General features: G+C 47.4%; 1 protein-coding gene across 5 annotated transcripts in view; it reads left to right on the forward strand.

Moving 5' to 3' along the window:
- DENND1A (DENN domain containing 1A) overlaps window positions 1-15,295 on the forward strand; it is a 364,486-nt gene that overhangs the window by 300,170 nt on the left and 49,021 nt on the right. For all 5 annotated transcript variants that reach the window (XM_060757606.2, XM_067471741.1, XM_067471740.1 and 2 more), the window contains 2 exons: window positions 1,210-1,266; window positions 13,659-13,790. In XM_060757606.2, the coding sequence (XP_060613589.2) occupies window positions 1,210-1,266; window positions 13,659-13,790 (189 nt within the window). The remainder of the gene's footprint in view (window positions 1-1,209; window positions 1,267-13,658; window positions 13,791-15,295) is intronic.

A 15,295-nucleotide genomic window follows, 5' to 3' on the forward strand; every position in this document is an offset into this window, starting at 1 on the left:
AACACCTGGAGAGAGGGCCCAAGTTGGCCCATGACATTGTCCTCTTGGAAGTGGACACTTCAGTCCATCAAGGGATCATCTGCATACCCATGTTGTGGGATTTGAAGTCCAAAACCCCTGGAGGGAGAACCCAAGATGGCCCAGGCCTTTGTCCTCTTGGAGGTGGACACTTCAGTCAGTCAAGGGGTCATCTGCTTACCCACGTTGTGGGAGCTGAAGTCCAAAACACCTGGAGGGAGGGCCCAAGTTGGCCCATGGCTTTGTCCTCTTGGAAGTAGACACTTCAGTCAATCAAGGGATCATCTGCATACCCACGTTATGGGAGCTGGAGTCCAAAACACCTGGAGGGAGGGACCAAGTTGGCTCATGCCTTGGTCCTCTTGGAACTGGACACTTCAGTCCATCAAGGGGTCATCTGCATACCCACGTTGTGGGAGCTGGAGTCCAAAGCACCTGGAGGGAGGGCCCAAGTTGGCCCATGACATTGTCCTCTTGGAAGTGGACACTTCAGTCCATCAAGGGATCATCTGCATACCCACGTTGTGGGTGTTGGAAGTCCAAAACACCTGGAGAGATGGCTGAAGTTGACTGATGCCTTTGTCCTCTTGGAACCGGACACTTCAGTCAGTGAAGGGATCATCTACATACCCATGTTGTGGGAGTTCGAGTCCAGAACATCTGGAGGGTCAACTTTTACCAATATCTAGGGTAGTTGATTTGGAATAGACGCCAGAACGTGCATCCTCCTCCGCTCCCCACTGCGCTGCAGCAACGCCATGGGCTTAACGCCTTTCTCCCCGAATTTCCCTGCAAGGCTGAGGATTGGATCCCGCCTTGGCGAGAAGCAGCTGGTCTTCTCACCTTCCTCGCTGCAGAGCAGAGATAAAAAATAATTAGAGGCTGGAACCATCAAGTTGGGCTTTATAATAAGAGAGAGAGAGAGAGAGGATCTTCTCGGCAAACAAAACCTCATTTTCCCTCATTAAAGATTGTTTTTTTAACCTCTTGCCTGTGTGTTTGTTTTTCCGTCCATTATGCCTCTCGCTTGGCGTGCCCCGAGCCCTCCCTCCCTTCCCTTCCCTTGTTCCCCGTAATCAGGAAAGGTGGGTCTTTGGGGGGCCAAAACGGGGATGTCTTTCCTCCGGAGCCAGAGCAGGATTTCTGATGCGCACCCCTTTCTGACGCGCACCTCTTTTCTTTCCTGTGCAGGCGAAAGATCACGCAAGAATGGGGATAAAGGAGGTGAAAAACCGCTTGAAGCAAAAGGTACTTGAAGTTGGTGGTGTTCTCTTTCCTTTCTATCTGTAAGTATACGGCATACTTGGCCGGGAAAGAGAGGCATTATGTGATCAATAGGGAGCTGTTTGGGGCTGTGTTGTTAACACACTTCAGAATGCATTACCAGCTGTCCCGGATTTTTTCCCCCCACTGTTATAAATATTCACAGACAAAAAAACCAAATACATTAAGGCCTGATGTGGGATTTGCGCTCCTTGTTCCAAAACGAGGGGAGAGGACGGGAGGAAGCCAAGCCTGCCTCGCGCTCACGAGGGAGCCGCAGAAATGCTCCGTTTCCATGCTCTCTTCTGCGCGCAACCCAGTCAAGAGGCCCTGCGCCACTTCACTTCCCCCCGATTGATTGTTCTGTACCAAGCGGGGAAACACACCGAAGCACACCTCATGCAAATCTTCACCTCTGCCGTGTGTTCGTTCTGCAACATGTGCAAACATACAATGGCCCCACTTTACATACAAGCTACAGGTGCATATTTGCATCTGTAGCTTGTATGTGCATATTTCTCCATGCTTAAAGTGAGCAATAGACTTTGGCAGCCAGCGAGAGTCGCGAGACCAGATTATTATTAATCAGGCATTGAGCTCTGGCAGGGAACGTGGTGCCAAGCTGCATTCACTGGGAAATTTTGGAATGCTGGTTGTATTTAATCCTGTTTTAAGGTTTGCGTATTTGTGTATTTTAAATGGTTATGCCGATGCTTTTATGTCAAGCCCTTTGGGGGAGATAAAGCGCAGTAGTAGTAGTAGTAGTAGTAGTAGTAGTAATAATAATAATAATAATAATAATAAATTCCACAGTGTAAATGCACCTGACAATATGCACCTTACAATTCTGGAGACCAGAATTCAAATCTTTGCTGAGCCATGTTGGAAAGCTACTGGCTGATCTTGAGCATGTCACACTCTCGGCTTCAAGGGACGCCAAGGGCAAGCCTCTTGTGAAAAACCTTGTCAAGAAAACCCTGTGATGGATGGATGGATGGATGGATGGATGGATGGATGGATAGATGAATGGATAGATATATGGATGGATAGATATATGGATGGATGGATGGATGGATGGATGGATGGATGGATGGATAGATATATGGATGGATGGATGGATGGATGGATGGATGGATGGATAGATAGATAGATAGATAGATAGATAGATAGATCTATTGATGGATGGATGGATGGATGGATGGATGGATGGATGGATAGATAGATCTATTGATTGATGGATGGATGGATGGATAGATAGATAGATAGATAGATAGATAGATAGATAGAAGATAGATAGATCTATAGATGGATGGATGGATGGATGGATGGGTCTATAGATGGATGGATGGATGGATAGATAGATGAATAGATGGATGGATGGATAGATCAATTGATCGATTGATAAACAAATGGATAAGTGGGTGGAAGGAAGGAAGGCTGGCTGGATGGATAGATCTATAGATGGATGGATGGATAGATAGATAGATGAATAGTTAGATGGATGGATAGATAGATAGATCGATAAACAAATGGATAAGTGGGTGGGTGGGTGGAAGAAAGGAAGGAAGGCTGGATGGATGGATGGATAGATGAATAGATAGATGGATGAATAGATCGATCGACCGATAAACAAATGGATAAGTGGGTGCATGGAAGGAAGGAAGGCAGGCAGGCTGGATGGATGGATAGATGGATAGATCTATAGGTGAATGGATATACGGATGGATGGATGGATAAATAGATGGATGGATGGATGGATAAACAAATGGATAGGTGGGTGGATGGAAGGAAGGATGGATAGACAAACTGATAGATAGATAGATAGATAGATAGATAGATAGATAGATAGACAGACAGACAGACAGACAGACAGACAGACAGACAGACATTTAGACTTGAAGGCTCCCAACAAAAAAGGAATTGCCGGCTATTTATTTATTTATTTCAAATATTTTAAAACAAACAGTCAATAATTATAAATAGTTAAAAACATTAAAACTATACAATTAAAATCTACTAAGAATTACCACTCTGGTGGCCACTATTGGCCGAAAACTGTGGTTGGATGCTCGATCGAACTTATCCATATTCCATTTCCAAACCATTGTCAACATTGTTATTGTCACTGTCCGCTTAATTACTCAAAGGCCTGAACCCACATCCACGTTTTTAACTTTTTTCTAAAGGTGAGGAGGGATGAATCATGTTGCTTGGATGCCCAAAGAGCAACACCTGCTCAAAGGGAAAACCATTAAAAATGCAAGAACCCTCTTGGGTTTCAGGTCTAGGAAGCCAAGTTCCAGAAGCAGAAGTTTGTTGGACTTCACCTCCCAGCATGATGAGGTGAAAGTGAATGAAAGCTGTAGTTTAATGAGATCCCAAGGACACCAAATCATCTGCCCCTGTGTCCAGGCCTAGATTGTGGTGGGCAGAACATGATTTCCAAATCAGAGGGTCACCAAATGGCCTTGAGATTAGTTTTTTGTTTGTTGAAGGCAAACTTTGGAGAATGCAGCATCTGGGGAGAAGACAACACAAGTAAGAGGAGATCCATAGCGAGAAAAGGGATCATTAAATCAAGATAAATAATAAATTCATAGAATCCTAGAGTGGGAAGAGACCTCCTGGGCCATCACCCAGTCCAACCCCATTCTGCCAAGAAGCAGGAATATTGCATTCAAAGCACCCCTGACAGATGGCCATCCAGCCTCTGTTTAAAAGCCTCCAAAGAAGGAGCCTCCACCACACTCCGGGGCAGAGAGTTCCACTGCTGAACGGCTCTCACAGTCAGGAAGTTCTTCCTCATGTTGAGATGGAATCTCCTCTCTTGTAGTTTGAAGCCATTGTTCCATTGCGTCCTAGTCTCCAGGGAAGCAGAAAGGAAGCTTGCTCCCTCCTCCTCCCTGTGGCTTCCTCTCACATATTTATCCATTGCCCTCATTATGTCTCCTCTCAGCCTTCTCTTCTTCAGGCTAAACGTGCCCAGCTCCTTAAGCCGCTCCTCATAGGGCTTGTTCTCCAGACCCTTGATCATTTTAGTCACCCTTCTCTGGACACATTCCAGCTTAGAGTCAATATCTCTCTCCAACTGTGGTGCCCAGTATTGGAGACAATATTCCAGGTGTGGTCTAACCAAAGTGGAATAGAGCATGGGGAGCATTACTTCCCTGGACCTAGACACTAGGCTCCTCTTGATGCAGGCCACAATCCCATTGGCTTTTTTTGCCGCCACATGACATTCCTGGCTCATGTTCACCTTCCTCCCCACCAGGACTCCAAGATCTTTTCCACACGCCCTGCTCTCAAGCCAGGCATTGTCCCCCATTCTGTCTCTTTGCATTTCGTTTTTCCTGCCAAAGTGGAGTATCTTGCATTTGCCCCTGTTGAACTTCATTTTGTTAGTTTTGGCCCATCATCTCTCTAGTCTGTCAAGATCGTTTTGAATCCTGCTCTTGTCTTCTGGAGTATTGGCTCTCCCTCCCAATTTGGTGTCATCTGCATTCTGCTTTCGAACCCTTCATCTAAGTCATTAATCAAGATCCTGAGCAGGACCGGGCACAGGACGGAACCCTGCGGGTGGCACTCCACTCATCCCTTCTTTCCAGGATGAAGAGGAGGAAGCCTTGGGGAGAATCACCCTCTGGGTTCGTCCATTTAACCAATTCCAGATCCACCTCATCGTCATTTTGCCTCGCCAACATTGGACTAGTTTCCTTGCCAGAAGGTCATGGGGGACCTTGTCGAAGAAGGCCTTCCTGAAATCCAGACATCCACGGCATCATTCCCCGCATCTACCCAGCTTGTAACTCTATCAAAAAAAGAGATCAGATGAGTCTGGCATTCATGTTTCTTCCTTTCGCATTATCATTGGATTGCCATTATTTCCATTCTTTTCAACCTGAGTCAAGAATTCCAGGCTGGTGTGTCTCAAATGCCCACAGACCCCACTCTTGCCCATAACCTGTTGTTGTTGTTGAGCTTCTTCATCCAACATTGGAACTCCTTTGGGTATTGAAATGAGGAAAATTTCCGCACCTCTCATCTGGTCCAGAGTCTTTGCTCCTTTGCGATTTGCATGTCCTTTTTCCTCTCCGCCCTTTCATTCTGCCAAACGCGACGCGGTTGAAGACGGAGAAGGCATGTTAGGGAAGAAGGTTTCACCATATTTGAGGTGCGACGAAGAGCAAGAAGAACACCTTTGAGCCGGGGCTGTTGACAGATCCATGAGCCCAGCCTGTGCCGTTTTCCATGTGCTTTCAGCCGAGATTGCCTCCCGTTTCATGCGCTAATGACAAGTTTTACTTTCTGGAAGTGGGATTCTGCCTCTGTGTTTGCGTGTGTGAGCGCGGGAGATGGAGAGAGAGACAAAAGGAAGGCATCGGAAGGCATCGGAAAGGGCCCCTCTTTACCTGAACCCGGGCGGTGTTCCCCGACCAATTTGAGCCTGCTCCGGACCTGACCCCGCGCTGCCCCTCCGTATATTTCCCGGCATTAACATGAAACGCGCCCCGGCTTTTGGCAAACCTCCCGCCCCACCTTTGCGATCTCGCTTGCCAAATAGGGATGCCTTCTCTTTCTTTGTACAGAAAATTTGATAATGCGCCGAGGAAGGGAGAATGGCTCTTTCCGACTGTGCATAGCAATGATGACCTCGCCGATATAATCAAGAGCCCGCGTTTGCCCTCGGTCCGCTCCGGCGCCCGGTTTGAATTGCAAATGGGGAAATGCCAGGTTGACCTCTGGAGGGGTCAGCGGAGGAGTGTATGGAAGGTCCTCTTCTAATACGGTTGAGCGGGGCTCCCTTCCTCTCCATCCCTCCTTCTTCTTCTTCTTCTTCTCTTTGTGGCCTGGGCTTTCAAAAAAGGCAATCATTTGCACAACCTCCTTACCGACCGAGAGCAAATGATGGTTCGCGGAGAACAGGGCGGCGGAGGCGGCTTCACTTTGTGCCCAGCGACACCTTTAGAAAAAGAAAACAAACGCAAAACGGAGCTTGTTTGCTCCATTTCGTCAAATGGAAGAAGGAGGCCTTCCCTTTCCTGACTCCTTTGAATGACAACTCGGTCAAATTGAGCCACAGCGCAAGGGCAGGCGCGGAAGGGACCGGAGGACACGGGTGTCGTCTCAGCATCACCAATGGCCGCAATCCGCGCAATCCGAGTCCTGAAATGGAAAGCAATCAGTGGCCGGTTGTAAAGGAGGCTGCTAATTCATTGGCTCCTTCCAACAGAGACTTCCAAGTTCAACCCTTGTGCAACACCTTCAGTGCCACTTTCAAGGGCGCCGTAATGACACAAAGCAAACGGGAGAGATTTGCTCTTCACTGGATTCATGTATTGAAGGAAGGGATGCTTCAGACATTACTCAAGAAACTTACTTACTTACTTACTTACTTACTTACTTACTTAGGCGATCCCTCGTTGGCCAACTAGGATAGTCTTCCAGGATCAGTGTTATGGTGGGTCCGTAGGTGACTGTGGAGCCCTATTCTTGACCTGCATGTTCTCCAACACTTTTTGGTCGTGTCAGGAGTGACTTGAGAAACTGCAAGTTGCTTCTGGTGTGAGAGAATTAGCCGTCTGCAAGGACGTTGCCCAGGGGACACCCGGATGATTTTGACGTTTTTATCATCCTTGTGGGAGGCTTCTCTCATGTCCCCTTTGCATGAGGAGCTGGAGCTGATAGAGGGAGCTCATCCGCCTCTCCCCAGATTCAAACCTGCAACCTGTCGGTCTTCAGTCCTGCCGGCACAGGGGTTTAACTCACTGAGCCACCGACGGCTCCTTTCTCCAACAGTGAGGGCATTGATTTCCAGGTGGGACGCGGTCTCGGTCGGGGTTGGCTTGATACGTTTCTCCCTTTCGCCCTCCATTCGTGCCTCTTCAAATTCTGCAGCATTGCTGGACACAGCTGACCTCCAGCTGGAGCGCTCAAGGGCCAGGGCTTCCCAGTTCTCTCTCAGTGTCTATGCCAGAGTTTTAAAGGTTGGCTTTGAGCCCATCTTTCAATCTCTTTTCCTGCCCACCACATTCTGTTTTCCGTTCTTGAGTTCGGAGTAGAGCAACTGCTTTGGGAGACGGTGGTCGGGCATCCGGACAACATGGAGTTGATGGCGGAGGACCATCGCTTCAATACTGGTGGTCTTTGCTTCTTCCATCACGCTGACGTTTCCCCGTCTGTCTTCCCAAGAGATTTGCAGAATTTTCCGGAGGCAGTGCAGATGGAATCGTTCCAGGAGCTGGATGTGACGTCTGTAGACAGTCCACGTTTCGCAGGCATAGAGCAGGGTTGGGAGGGGAATGGCTTTATAAACAAGCACCTTGGTATCCCTACAGATGTCCGAAACATTTACCCAAGGACCTCACTCTATGGAAATTTAACCAGTGGGAGAAGTGTGGAAAACAGCAACGACCCAGAACTTAATGGAAGCTCCATGGAGACCTTCCTACGTAAGGTGTAAAGCAAGGACAACTTCCGAATCGCCTTTGACACAAAGGCCTTTCTCTCCATCCTCATCCTGGCGACAGAAGATCGGTCTGAACATCTTCGCAAGCTCTCTACAGCTCATTAGCTTCTGTTTGCCTCCATCAGATCTGTGAGAGAGAACGTGACTCCTTTGAACACCCAGCGATGTTTGAGAAGGGAGAAGAAGGACGAAGGACAAAGGAAAGGCCGCCTTCTCGGTGGAGAGACTCCGGCTGGATCTGCGTTGCCATACACTCCACTTTCAGAAGGCGCAGACTCATATACTCCAGCTCAATGCATTTAATTTGCATTCTGAAACCGAATTATAGGCCAGTCTAGATCCAGCTTCTATCAAGGAGGCCATAACCCCGAGTTTCCAAGAAAGATTTGAAAGTTTCTCATTTGTCATTGCCATGAGTTGACTTGATGACAATTTTACTTGCCAACAAAATACATCTTGTATTGTCGAAGGATTTCATGGCTGGAATTACTGGGTTGTTGTAGGTTTTCTGGGCTATATGGCCATGGTCTAGAGGCATTCTCTCCTGACGTTTCGCCTGCATCTATGGCAAGCATCCTCAGAGGTAGTAAGGCCTGCTGGAACTAGGAAAAACGGTTTATATATCTGTGGAATAATGACCAGGGTGGGATGAAGGACTCTTGTCTGCTGGAGCTAGGTGGGAATGTTTCACCCGACCACCTTAAAATACACAAGCATATGGACAATTTCAACAGAAAGGAGGAAACCATGAAAATGAACAAAATCTGGCTACCAGTATTAAAAAACACTAAAATTACAACAGCACAACAAAAGAGAGGAAAGAAACAAGAACAACTAATCACCTCTCAACAAAAGTTTGCCCCAGGCACTGCCAGGCTATCAAATGCTAATCAAGGTGGTCAGTTGAAACATTCACCTGCATCTATGGGAAACATCCTCAGAGGTTGCCATAACACTTTTTCCATTTTGGTCTGTTAAAGATAAATTAGATGAACTTGAACCACTACCATGGTTAAGCAACATGATTTGCTATTTATTTGTCATGTCAGAAGCGAATTGAGAATACAGTTGTAAGACCTCACTACCTCTGGGGATGCTTGCCATAGATGCAGCCGAAACGTCAGGTGAGAATGCTTCTAGAACATGGTCATAAAGCCCAGAAAACCTACAACAACCCAAAACACATCTTGGTGCCCCAGATGTTAGACCTATTTCTGGCTTTATTTGGCCTACCGATTTAAAAAAATGGCACCTGTTTTCCTCTATCAGCTCTCCTTTTTGAGAGCCTTGGTCCTGTCACTATTGGCTGCCACTTCCTGGCGGATGTCAGGTGGTGCAATACCGGCTAAGCAGTGTAGTTTCTCCAGTGGTGTAGGGTGCAGTCACCCCGTGATAATGCGGCATGTGTCATTCAGAGCCACATCCACTGTTTTAGCGTGGTGAGATGGGTTCCACACTGAGCATGCGTACTCAGCAGCAGAGTAGCATAGTGCAAGGGCAGATGTCTTCACTGTGTCTGGTTGTGATCCCCAGGTTGTGCCAGTCAACTTTCATATCATATTGTTTCTAGCACCCACTTTTTGCTTGATGTTCAGGCAGTGCTTCTTGTAGGTCAGAGCACGGTCCAGAGTGACTCTCAGGGATTTGGGTGCGCTGCCATGCTCCAGTGGGATTCCTTCCTTCCCAGGTAATAATCGTCAGAGCTCGGTATGCTTGTCTGTTCTGAAGGTGAAAGGCACATGTCTGTGTTTTAGATGGGTTGGGGATCAGCTGGTTTTCCCTGTAATAGGCAGTAAGAGCACCTCGGAGAGCTTCTGTTCCACCATCTCAAAGCTCCCTGCTTGAGCAGTGATGGCACGATCATCAGCATAGATGAAACTTTCTGTCCCTTCTGGCTGTGGCTGGTCATTTGTGTAGATGTTGAACATGGATGGAGCGAGCACGCTCCCCTGAGGCAGGCTGTTCTTCTGTTTCCGCCATCTGCTTCTCTGGCCCTGGAACTCAACAAAGAAGCTCCTGTTTTGTAGCAGGTTTCCTATGAGGCGGGTGAGGTGGTCATCCTTTGTGATATTATACATTTTTCTCAGGAGGAGGCAATGGTGGTTCACAGTCTCATAGGCTGCTCACAGGTCTATGAAGACAGCACTTGTGATCTGCTGCCTTCCAAAGCCATCTTCTATGTGCTGAGTCAGGTTCAGCCCTTGCAATGTGCAGCTTTTGCCTTTCCTGAAGCCAGCTTGCTGTGGAATCAGACAGGGGTCTATTTTTTCCGTAATTCTATGGAAAATAAGTCTCTCCAGAACTTTGTAGAGGTGGCACAACAGGGAGATTGGTCTATAGCTTTTTGGGTCATTATGCTCTGATTATCCAATGCAACTTTCTGAATCAGTGCCCAAATCACCCCAGGAACTTAAAGACCAAGCCACCAAGATTTATGTTTTTGGTTGAACTGTCCACTATCATCAGATCCTTGGCTTAGATGTTTTGGGTCTCTCTGCTTTGTATCCCTTGCCTTGTGGACCACTGGTGGTCCACGGGCCAGAAGTCGAGCACCACTGCTCTTGACTCTTCCCTTGCATTGCCTGTCTGGGTGGAAGTGGCCCAGGGACTTCTTCCTCTATCTCGTTCTCCGGCCTGTCTCTCTGGGTTCTTGTCTCCTTTGTTTTACGTCCTGCGCTTATGGGTGCAATTAGAAGGGCTGCCGCACCCACCTGTCGAGCTGCTTCTGCTGGCGTTGACCTTCTTTTCCTGCCTTGCTTCCATAAGACGTGGCCTCCAAACACCTGAGACAAAGTTGTGTTGCTCACATCTGTGTCTCTTGTTGCTTTCATGCTGCCCTTTGTTGTGTTCTACAAAGGCAAGGTGTCCTTGAACCATCCGCACAAAGTTTCCACCGAGAGGCTTCTTCCCTGTAACAAGTCCTTAATTCCCTTCTTCCAGACTTCTTGCCCATCTTGGCCGACCACGGCTCCACCAGCTGGATCTGAAAAGGTCTCTCCTTTTTCTATCTGGAGCAGACAAAGCCGTTCATAAGGTCCATCCGTCCTTTGTTTCGCTTGACCCGAGTGTGTCAGGTCATCCTGTGTCCAAAAGAATCATTTCTAATTGGCTATCAGCTTACATGTCTCATTATCGTGTTTGAGCAAGAGTAGAACTTGAGGGGGCATGTCAAAGGTCGGTCCATCAAAGCCGTTGGCCTCGGGGTCACATGTGCGTGCAGCGCTCTCTCTATATTTACCAAGCATTATTTCCTTGACATTGTTGCAAAGGGGTTGAAGGCTGAGGCTCACCGCGCTGGAGGCTTTGTTCCACAGTCCTGATTGTCCAAGTCTTTCCATCTTCTCTGATCTTCTCGGAGATCCTGCCTGCCTCGGGCCCCCAATTTCGCCTCCTCCAACATGCTTTCATTACATGGCTCATGCACATACGCACACGCATAGACACGCTCGGCTCTTTCCTCAAGCCACCGGTTCACTTCAGTTTGCTTAAAGACCAAGCGCTGGTGACTTCTCAGGTCACGCCGTTCCTTCCCGGCAACTAATTAAGGAGTCGTTTACATTTGTCCTTTGGACATTTCCGCTTTCCACTCATTTATGGATCATATTGAAATTTAAATAGATATGCAGATTGCAAGAACACAGAGACTCTATGGAGAAAACCAAGACTAGAATGACCACCCTGAATATATGACATTGAATCAAAATTGGAAGCATGAATGCTCTGCTACTATTCCCAGATAAATAATTAGGACCATAATTGCTATGTAGACCTTAGATGCTCTGGTAGACCACTCTCTGCTCCATCCAGACTTTTCCAATAAGACCTCACTCTGAACCGTTAGACAGCTACTGGGCTGAATTGACTGGTGGTCTGACCAGAGCTTGGAAAAGTTACTTTTTTTGGAGTGTAACTTCCAGGATCCTCAACTCAACATCTCCTTAGCAATTTGGGCTGGATTCTGGAAGGTGTAGTCCCAATAGTTGAATGGTTCCAAACTGTAGACTGCCCTCCATAATGTATCTCATGAGGTTCATCAGTCGGTTGCGAAAGTATTGAGTTTAGAAGACATTGTGAGCATTGTTTCCTCTCAACTTTGGACACAAGTTAGAAGGAAACAAGTCTTGTGTTAGACTGGAAGGTCAACGCACCTGTGTGACCTCACCTCCTACAAAGGAGGTGGGATGCATTGTCAACAAAAGGCATGAGTGTGAAGGAACAACCCAGTAGATGTGTCCCCTTTGTTTCAAGGGTAGTGTCATCTAAGTTCTGTGAAAAATGTCGAGCAAGGGGAGAAGACAGGCTGTGCAGGGTCTCCTTTTGAGGTTCAGCTTTTCCTCTAGAAGATCTGATCTTCCTCGCCATCTCTCTTCACGAGGTGTCCAACCACAGTTGCAAGAGGCTTCAGTAGCCACAGTCAAGGTGGCCTATTGACCTCATTCCCTTCTGTGTACCTTTAGAGGCTGCTTAATGGAATAACATCTCTGTTTGAGAGCATTTTATAGATTGTAAAACCAACAACTGGCTTACAAATAGAAATAGTAGATGAGGAGAGTGTCATAATCAGTTGGGCAGGTCATTGAGAACCTGTGTTGATAAATAAGTTTTCCACGTGTTCTTGCTTCCGAACTACACGTGTGAGGGTGGGAACTATTCCTGAGAAGGACCATTGTCATGAGGTTATGGTGGTCGTGGGATGGTCAAGAGGGCCACCTCTGGATTTGGCTTGGGAAAGAGAAGATCCAGAACTGGGCCAAGCTCAGCCAGGGAAGGCAGACTTGAACCTAGAACTTTCCACGGCTTCTTGCTTCCGAACGACACATGTGAGGGTGGGAACTACTCCTGAGAAGGACCATTGTCATGAGGTTATGGTGGTTGTGGGATGGTCAAGAGGGCCACCTCTGGATTTGGCTTGGGAAAGAGAAGATCCAGAATTGGTCCAAGCTCAGCCAGGGAAGGCAGACTTGAACCTAGAACTTTCCACGGCTTCTTGCTTCCGAACGACACATGTGAGGGTGGGAACTACTCCTGAGAAGGACCATTGTCATGAGGTTAGGGTGGTTGTGGGATGGTCAAGAGGGCCTCCTCTGGATTTGGCTTGGGAAAGAGAAGATCCAGAACCAGCCCAAGCTCAGCCAGGGAAGGCAGACTTGAACCTAGAACTTTCCACGGCTTCTTGCTTCCGAACGACACATGTGAGGGTGGGAACTACTCCTGAGAAGGACCATTGTCATGAGGTTAGGGTGGTTGTGGGATGGTCAAGAGGGCCTCCTCTGGATTTGGCTTGGGAAAGAGAAGATCCAGAAGTGGTCCAAGCTCAGCCAGGGAAGGCAGACTTGAACCTAGAACTTTCCACGGCTTCTTGCTTCCGAACGACACATGTGAGGGTGGGAACTACTCCTGAGAAGGACCATTGTCATGAGGTTATGGTGGTTGTGGGATGGTCAAGAGGGCCTCCTCTGGATTTGGCTTGGGAAAGAGAAGATCCAGAACTAGCCCAAGCTCAGCCAGGGAAGGCAGACTTGAACCTAGAACTTCCATCTCTTTGTCAGACACTCAAATGCACCGCATTGGCTCTCTATTGGTTCTGCCCATAGTCCTCCTTCCACAACACAACCAGGTTGTTTTGCCTTTGGCCCACTTTTCCTGTCACAGAGCTTTGGTTTTGTTTCTCTTGACTATCAGTTTGTGATATTTTTTAATGTATCTGTCTTGGACGATTTGAACCTGAACTAGAACCGTGTGGCCTTCAATTCCTGCAGTATGTTTTCTTGTGATGCTATTCCTTTGTATGCTCATTGTTCTTCCTGCCTGTGCTCCTGTGTTGTGATTGTCACTCCTGCCAGATCTCCAGGGATCACCTTTGTATCCCTGGCCCTGGCTCAAGCCTGTTCACCTTTTCCTCCCAACACAGGACATCGCCGAGAACGGTTGCGCCACGGTTCCGGAAGACTCCCTGCCCCGGACCGCTCCTTCCCCGCCGGAGGACAAGAGAGACCCGAAGCTCCGGGAAGACCGCCGACCGATCACGGTGCACTTTGGACAGGTGCGTAGCAGAAGCAGAATACGGTGTATGTGGGAGGATCTCTGTGTCTTGGGTGAGGGCGTTGGCATTGGAAGCGCACTGTTTGGGGAGCTGGGTGTTCAACTTTTACTCTGACCTGTTGCCGGCTCCTAGAAAACAGGAGCTTGGTTTGTGTCATGTGAAACAAACTGGACTTGGCTCATGGAAACACAGAATTTATTTATTTATTTATTTACTAGCCATCCCCTGCCACGCGTTGCTGTGGCCCACATGGGGATTCTATGTGAGAGGTTTGGCCCAATTCTATCGTTGGTGGGGTTCAGAATGCTCTGTGATTGTAGGTGAACTATCAATCCCAGCAAGTACAACTCCCAAATGCCAGGATTCTATTTTCCCCAAACTCCACCAGTGTTCACATGTGTAGAGTGTAGAGTTTGGTCCAGATCCATCATTGTTTGAGTGCACAGTGATCTCTGGATGGAGGTGAACTACAACTCCAAAACCAAAGGACACTGCCCACCAAACCCTTCCAGTATTTTCTGTTGGTCATGGGAGTTCTGTGTGCCAAGTTTGGTTCAATTCCATCGTTGGTGGGGTTCAGAATGCTCTTTGATTGTAGCTGAACTATAAATCCCAGCAAGTACAACTCCAAAAGACAAAATCAATTTTTTTGAGTGAAGGACATACATTGGGTTGTGAGGTGTCTTGTGTCCAAATTTGATGTCAATTTGTCCAGTGGTTTTTGAGTTCTGTTAATCCCACACACTAACATTACATTTTTATTTATATAGATTTATTTATTTACAGTATTAATATTCCGCCCTTCTCACCCTGAGGGGGACTCAGGGTGGATCACGACACACACAGACACGGCAAATCTTCAGTGCTGTTTTTAGACATACAAGACGGATAGGGGTATTTCAACATTTTCCAACTTTGGTGCCTGGAGGTTATGGTCGATTCTGGCCACAGGGGGGTGCTATCGCTTCATCCACTATGACACCTTTTCATCGTGGTATTTCCTCCTTGTTCTTTGATTGCTGGCATTTTTATGGTGTCGTAAATTACCTACCCTAATTGTTCTACTCATATAATTTTTATCATATACAATGTTATGCAATGACAAGACACACAACTGTACATAGATAGAGATATATATGCAGGCTTTCCCATCTTCGGCATCTTGGAGGCTGTGCTCGGTTCTGGCCACAAGGGGTGCTGTTGTTCCATCTTCCTGCTGAAGAGCTTTGTTTGTCAACTTCCTCCTTGATCGAATCTCCGGCATTTTTCTGACATTTCTTTATGGGTGACTTAAAATACCTCCCCACTTTAAAGTGGTACCTATTTATCTACTCGCATGCTGTTTTTAAACTAGTAGGTAGGCAGAAGCTGGTCTAAAGGCCAGAAACTCACCCCGACTCGAGCTTCAATCATTCAATTGGCAAGATTTATTGCAGCTGGTGTGCTAAAGCCCGGCCTTCCAAGGTCTATCGAATCCATGGACGGAGGATCCATAGAAACAGATG

Source organism: Anolis sagrei, chromosome 11, assembly GCF_037176765.1.
Source record: "Anolis sagrei isolate rAnoSag1 chromosome 11, rAnoSag1.mat, whole genome shotgun sequence".
In the NCBI taxonomy this organism is placed as follows: domain Eukaryota; kingdom Metazoa; phylum Chordata; class Lepidosauria; order Squamata; family Dactyloidae; genus Anolis; species Anolis sagrei.